The sequence below is a fragment of the Neodiprion virginianus genome, chromosome 7 (assembly GCF_021901495.1).
Source record: "Neodiprion virginianus isolate iyNeoVirg1 chromosome 7, iyNeoVirg1.1, whole genome shotgun sequence".
Classification (NCBI taxonomy): domain Eukaryota; kingdom Metazoa; phylum Arthropoda; class Insecta; order Hymenoptera; family Diprionidae; genus Neodiprion; species Neodiprion virginianus.
The window spans coordinates 3,077,121-3,084,766 of record NC_060883.1 but is presented as its reverse complement, the minus strand read 5'-3'; the positions used below and the strand labels follow the sequence as shown (position 1 = coordinate 3,084,766).

Below are 7,646 nucleotides of genomic sequence, written 5' to 3'. Positions count from 1 at the left end.
GGAAGATAATCGATTTATCGGTGGACGTTTGCGAAAATCTTAACGAGAAGGTAAAATTTTTACCACAGTAAAACAGGGTCTGCAAATTCAGAGAGTTGTTCAATGATCAAAATTTTTTTCTTCCGATGAAAAATGTTCTCTTTTTTTCTGGACTTATTTCTCAAACGGGAAAGAAATTTGAATTTATAGTACAAGCACACATTATTTTTCGATTGACGTGACGTGAAGAATTTCAAATCTGGATCGAGCACTTACCGTAGCCCCGAATACCAGACGATTACAAGGAATTGGTGAGAAAACGAAGGCAGTCACAATTTTTTAGAATACATTTTTAATCAATACGTTTTCAACAATATTTGATAAATTGAGCAAAATCATTGAAATTCATCGAAACTGTGAGAATTTTTAATAAGTTTAGAGTGACACTGGAGTTTTTATCATCATTTCCCTAGAATTGTCCAATATCCGACGCAAAGAATGGATGTAAATGCAATTAAAGTCGAGGGCTATCAAGATAATTGGTATAGAATTACGTAGCGATATACCATGAATAAGGGAAAATTTGGATTTAAATTTGTAATATTCATCGATACGTTAAACTATCACGTTCCTCGTTCGTTTCACTTTAGAAATGAGAATCACTGAATATTCTTATCTAAATCATGACGCGAAGCTTGTCGATCGTATATCACCTTCCGGTCGTCGCACACTCGATCGTCTGATTTGGCAATCGACTAGTGTATGAAACTTTTGTTGATTCGACTGTCAAATTTCCACCGGGATCCTTGCAACGATACGCGCAGTTCCGATTGCTTTTCACGTATTGCATCTAATGTGAGCTTTATATCCACAACATAGAATTGTAATCAAATCACATGGCACAACTAAATAATTAGAACAAAATAAATATGCAAGTAAACGTATAGAATACACAAAAACGTATTTTGAAGAATCGTTAATTTCCAGTGATATCGACTTGAGCTAATAGTACGGGAATAAACTGCAGGTAAGACAATTGGTGTATAAAGCTTTGGAGATTTTTAATTGATCTCAATTTTCAGATTTTTCATTGAATGAAAACATTTATTGAAATATTGATCAAATGAACGTAAAACACCACTATTAATGAAAGATTGACTCGTTGCGATTTCATATTTTAGTTATCGCGAGAATTTCGAAAGTTGTCGAAATTTGCTAAAAAATCCGGTCAAATTCCAATACAATTCTAATCGCGTAATGCACAGGAGAGAATTTCGAGCCAAGCTTGATTATCGTGATGGAGCAATAACTACGTGGAAGATTTCCGTAACTTGTTTAGCATTACCTTCAAAGTACGCGGTAATGAAATATAAACCGTACCCGAGATAAATTCTTTTAATTCGAAAGGTCACTCTGTCAGCAAGTTGGCTAATGTGAATCAACGCGCATCTTCCACTTGCTAGGCGCGTTCACTAAGAGAACGAACGTAGTCGTTTGATACTTACTGCGCTAACTAAGCGTCGAGAATAACAAGTAGAATTTTATGAAAACAAAAGTAGCGGCAGTGCTAGCAGTAGCAACCCTTTTTAACTCCAATTAATAAAATCGCGGTAATTATTGTATAATCACTGATTATTTAATCTTCGTACGCGGCTCTTCTTCCTGTTCACAGTTCATCTCAACCAGCTCCTCGTTTTGCACATACCATGAAAATTCGAAGAAGTATTCAATATTTCAAACCACAAGAATAGACAACAGATTATGATTGCAATCTCTCAGCAATACTTGGAGTGCATTTTAATTAAAGACTGATCGGTTGAGAAAGAGTATAAATCAGATGTCAAAAAATGAGCCAGAAAAAAGTTGCCTTCCTGTATTTACACTCCATTCTTCTCTCTAAGGAGTCAATCAGCACATTCATTTCAAAATTCCTTACAATAACTTTCGAGATTAATAGAAAGTTATCATGAGCTTTACTCAAAAAAGCACAACAATGTTCTAATTACTCAAAGAAATGATTCTGAACTTGGTGCAGTGTTTTTTTTTTTTTGCCGGATATTAAGAATCGTTAGGATTATGTACATTCGAAATCGATGAGCATTACATGAAACGCATTATGTCACTTTATTAGGAACTAAATGTTAGAATAAATACACTGTTTATGCAGAAATGAGATTTTTGCACACACAAAACGATTACGTACAATCTTCACAGCACGGATGAAAATGATGTCAAACTGGTGGTATTTTTTTTTTTTTGGATTGCTCAGAGCATCGAAACCGAGTCCGAAGCGTCTGACTCGTTTACTAATTCAGCAGCCATTTTCCTATTAGCAAAAAATTACATCCTCAAACAGAGACCGTAATTTTTGTAGTAGATCTGAAAACGGCGGTTCCGAATTCAGAAGAAAATCCACCAGTGCCCCTAACTTTGTAGATTTTAACACGAGTCGGTACAACATTTTGCCACATGATAATTGAGTTGGATGAAAACCAGCGTGTGGGGACCAAAGAGATTGCTCAAGAAACTTGGTCCAATTGTCTTTAACAACGAATCACGACACAGCGAGACGCATGTGGGCACCAATGAAAATTTTACACAAGTTTCTCTACGTGTCGGCCTTGCCCTCCGGACTCTCATTCCGTTCACTGGGCTTCGCTCCGTTCTCAGGATCCTTGCGACCTTGACCGTTGTTCTCGAGGTCATTCCAGTATTGGACATCACCTCGCTGCCAGAACAAAACACCGACATTCGTCACCATGAACACGGCGAAAGCAATCCAGAACACTATTCTCCACTCCGTCACCGTCTGATTGGGAGTCAGCAATCCGACTACATCGGGCGTCAATATCCCAGCCAGGGCACCGACGGCGGTCATTATCGCCATCAGCGTGCCCGAGTAGTTGGGACTGAGGTCGACGCCGTTCACCATTAGCCCGGGGTAGAACGGTCCCATCAAACCGATACCAATGATGAAGAGAATTACGACGAGGACGCGGTTGCACTCGCCGTAGGACGCGGCTACGAGGAATATCGCCGGTCCGACGGAGCCAAATGTGGTGAAGGCCTTGCGGACGTTGGTGGTCGTCATCTTGCCGCTTTTTATGAGCCAGTCGGCAAGGACGGAGGATATATTACTCACGATCCACATCGCCACGTAGGGTAGAGCGGTTAAAAGGCCGTTCGAGGTTATGGAGAACTTTAGGACGTTGCTCATGTACTTCGGGAGGTCGGTCACCATCGTGTAGAAGCCCCAGTCGTGCCCGAACTTGCCGATGAGAAGAGCCCAGAATGGAAGGGAGGTCGCCATGTGGCGCCAGGGGATCGGCTGGGTGTGCTTTCTCGTGTTCTCGCTTATCTTGTCCTGGATGTACTTCTTCTCGGCTTCGCTGATGTAAGGATGGACGTCCGGGTTGCTGTGGAAGAAGAGAATCCAGGTCACCACCCACAAGGCAGCGAGACCTCCGAAAAAGTAGAAGACCAGCGGCCACCCTATCGGCGAATACTCGAGCAGGATTCCGGCCAAAGCGTTTCCCAGGATCGTTCCGATTTGTGTTCCCGTCATCACCATCGTCCCGATCTTCGACCTTTCTTGCGGTGGCGCCCATGCTGCTATGAGCACGTTCACTGCCGGGAACGTCGTCCCTTCACCGAGTCCCATCAGGATTCTGAGGACTATCAATCCCGTCGATTCGAATTTACTCACCACCAACGGTGTCAGCAGGGTGAACGTCGTCGATGACAGTATTGCTCCAGCAAGGGTGTACTTTCCTCCGAATTTATCTGCCAATATTCCTCCTGGTACCTGGGATACTATGTAACCCCAGTAGAAACTCGACAGAATGATTCCCTGAAAAGTAATTTACGGGGTTCACAACGACGATCCGTTTAACTCTCGATCAACTATGGCAGCGATGCTTCTCTAACAATAAATGTCAACTCTAATGTTTTAAATAATACACTTTTCCAGCAGTTCCGTATTTTATACGATTCTACAAGCTAATTCCCTGTGATTCCTTGTTTATGGAGATTATTGCAATGATCAGGTACTTGAGGACTTGAATTGTAAATCTGTCTTAATCGACCAATGAAATCATATATGCGTGAACGTCTCGCAAAAATAATGTTAATCTGCCGATAAGTAAGTTCAAACAGATGCTCGGAGACCTGATAACAAAAACAAATCATTGTAACGGATAGATTTGTTCAATCGGCAAATGAACGGTTCTCACACTAAGTATCGTTGAAGTATGTATGTGTGTAAAGAAAACTGGCCATGCGCGTGATTATGATGACGGAGTCTTTCGTGATCGCAGAATTAGATCGTGACCTTTGAATTCCCCGATTCAAAATGGCACATTTTACGTGTTTGAACAAAGTTCAAAAAATTGAATAGGTTCTTTAAAGTTTATACGTTTGAAATTTTCTTCAAACTACTCAATCCAAACAAAGACTCCCCAATCAGTTTACGACGTAATGGTTTACCCAGGGTAAAAGATGGAAGCTTGATAAACTAAATGGCGTTAAAGGTCAACATTATTTTACCTGCGTGTATTCGTCCCACTCGTAAGTGTCGCCGGTATTGCTGTTCGATGAAGCGGAAACAGTTCCAGAACAAGTGTTTTCATCTACGGTCGTGCTGTTCGAGGATGATTCGACGGTTGTTACCATCTGCGTGATGGCAAGTGACAGGGTAATTCGCATCGCGTACGATACTGTTATCGCCAAACATCCCATAACCGCGAACACCCATCGCTGCTGAACTCTTCCGCCTGTAAAACGAAAAACAAAAGTCAGAAATACAAGAATAACACAGTTCATCATTGCTACGCGTAACGATAATTACAACGTCGTTGTTATTTTTGCGTTTTGATACGAATGGCGTCGATTCCATGAGTCGAAAGACGCGAACAAAAAAAAAATATTATTTTTCTTTTTTCACTTTGTAATCGAGACTCAGCGTGAAGATAGGAAATTCGATCGTTTCTGAATATTTTTTATAACTTATGGAATTTAGACCCCTAAGTTGAATAATTGTTCGATAAAAGTTTAATCAAAATCAAATTTTTTTTTCTTTTTTGTCAAACTTGGTTTTCACATTAGCATGGTATTTTTTTCCTGCACTTATTGATTCCGATATATATATACATATATGAGACTTTGAGTTTCCTGTAACAAGTTTTGAATATTTTCTTCGAAAACATTTTCATCGATCTTATTTTTTTGAATGAATAAAAATTAGGAACGAGTAGGAAGAAATTTTGAAAGAACTGAAAGATTAGCAGAGAACAAACGAACGAATATTTTTGTTCACGTACGAAATTCAGGCACCAGGAAATTGATAAATCTCTCTCATTATGTCGATTAATAATTAACAAAAAAAAAACAAAAGAATAAAGTTTTCTTATCGATTTACTAATTGCCGTTGTGTTTCTTAGCCCCATTTCGCACATTAATTATACGAGAGAAAGATATTGTCCGTTGTTTCACGCACCCGTACAAATACCTCGATATCAGGTAATCTCGTATTGTGTTGCACAGATCGTTTCGATAACCGAGTATATATGTAACACAAGCAGAAGTCTGGGTAACTATTTAGATTACGATCAAGCGTAAATTTTTGGCTGATCGACAAGTTACACATATACAGTAGTAACAAATAGTTTTTATAAATCAAACTCTCAAGTACATTGTATCGTATCGCCTGCTTAATATTGGCGTAAGGTCGTAAGCGCCGACTTACTATGTTTTGCTTTTGAAAAATGCTGAAGGGGGTATATATGTATATACATTTATTTCATCTAGGCTTAAAACATGAAAATATGACCAGACACGTTGAAATTGAATGACAATTTAATTGAGAGTAAAAGGTTGCAAGTACTGGCAAATACGACATTCTGCTACTGATTCAACCATCAAAATTTGTGTCGATTAATTCCATAGGGTCGTATATGGCAAAAAATATGTACATATATATTTTTTTTTAATTTTTGGATTCAAGTATAAATTCATCAACTAGAGGCAAAAGATGAAAATTCAAAAAATTAACTAGTACGGTAGTTGCATAAGGGCGTAACCGCCAAAAATTATTATTGTTATTTCTAGAATTCCAATAATTAACGACTTGGATAATCAAAGTTCAGAAAACCGACATTCTTGCTGGATAACCTTGTTAGTTTCATTTGTTTATGCGTTTCATTAAAATCTAGACAGTTTGCAACAGCAAAAAAATTGGTCCTCACGCCCCTCTGTTTTCTTTTTTTCTGTTTCTTTCTTCTTACTTTTTTTCAAAGTATTAATTGATTCAATTCGACTATGTAGAATTTTCTGAACAGTTGCATATTATTAAACCGATTATAGCTACAAATTGTGCCAAGGTTTATATGAAAATAAATCGTAAAAAAATTACTTATTTAAACGTAGGTACTAAATTTTGTCTTATTAAAAATAATTGAGAAAGAAAATTCTCCGGAATTTGGAACGGAAATTTATTTCTACAGGGATAAAATAATTTGTCGGTCTCATTGAAAAATTCACGATTTATCATCGAACCATAATAACTTTTCATGGTTTTATGTATTATATTTCTCGACTCGATACGAATAGAAATCCAACTCTCGTAATACAATTTTTCAACATGTTCGTTTTCCTGATGCATAATTAAATTGCGATTGCTTGAATTTACAAACAGGTAAATTTCTGTTATGACAAGCAGGGTTGAATTTTTTTCTTTTTATTTTACTTTTTTATTTCGATACATGCGAAGATCATTTATCACGAGTAGTAAAATGTGAATATAAATTGACATGATTTGATCAAAAACTTGATTTCGTGACCAAGTGAGAGTAAAAAAGATAATTGAAACGCAAAATTTACAAAACAATTTTTTCGGACTGTTGCAAAATTAAAAATATGTACGTATCTAGCCTTTTCTCCCCCCCCCCCCCCCAAAAAAAAAAAAACAACAATGATTACTCAATGCGAAAATTTGTGTTATAAAAATGTTAAGATATCTTTTTTTTTTCTCAACTTACAACAGAGTGTCCAAGACGAAAACATCCTTGTAATATGCGGTGAGTCGATTCAAAATCGTTGCAGGAACTCGAAGAATAAAGGGAAGAATTGAAGGAAAGGAAAGAAAAAAAAAATGAAGCAGACGTCCGTGCGGTATTTTTCGGTCCGGTGATTTGTGTGGGAGAAAATTGGAAATTGGTAAAAGAGGAGGTAAACTTTTTTTTTTCTAATTCAATCTACCGGTAGAATATGGTCAGTGTGAACCGTTTGAAGAGCAGACCAATTCTACCACGGAGCTATTTGAAAATTAACTTGCCCATGCGTAAATAACGCTCGCAGTGCGTTTCTCAATTAGTTATATCCCTTCAAGAGGAGAAAACCCATCCCACTCCAACTTTAAGTGGGATTTCGACTCCCCCACCAACGTAGAAATACGCGACACTCATTTCTCGTGTGCATCTCAGAGGTTTGCAGTGGGGGAAATAATTGATTTATCAAGCGATTATTGCGAGAATCCTACGGAGAACGAGGAATTAAAAGAAATTTGCTGTGGTAAAACATAGCTTAAGAAAATTTAGGGAATCGTCTGACAAGTTGTTTGAATTTTTTTTTTTTCTTTCTTCAATTTCATTGTTTGATTTATCATAAACGTT

At 37.8% G+C, this 7,646-nt stretch overlaps 1 protein-coding gene across 1 annotated transcript; it reads right to left on the bottom strand.

Moving 5' to 3' along the window:
• Window positions 1–2,084: 2,084 nt before the first annotated feature.
• On the bottom strand, window positions 2,085–7,359 carry LOC124308529 (putative inorganic phosphate cotransporter). Its single transcript, XM_046771327.1, has 3 exons — window positions 7,014–7,359; window positions 4,525–4,751; window positions 2,085–3,829 (listed from the first exon to the last, which is right to left on the bottom strand). Exons 1-3 carry the CDS (start codon window positions 7,036–7,038, stop codon window positions 2,588–2,590), a joined length of 1,494 nt encoding a protein of 497 aa, XP_046627283.1. The 5' UTR covers window positions 7,039–7,359; the 3' UTR covers window positions 2,085–2,587.
• Window positions 7,360–7,646: the final 287 nt, after the last annotated feature.

What these genes read in the sequence shown, in the direction of transcription:
- LOC124308529 (XM_046771327.1), bottom strand. Translation starts at nt 7,038, where the DNA reads ATGTTTTCGTCTTGGACACTCTGTT. An exon ending in TTCGTCTTGGACACTCTGTT is followed by an intron (nt 4,752 to 7,013) that starts GTAAGTTGAGAA and finishes TTCGTTTTACAG; the next exon opens with GCGGAAGAGTTCAGCAGCGA. An exon ending in AGTGGGACGAATACACGCAG is followed by an intron (nt 3,830 to 4,524) that starts GTAAAATAATGT and finishes ATTACTTTTCAG; the next exon opens with GGAATCATTCTGTCGAGTTT.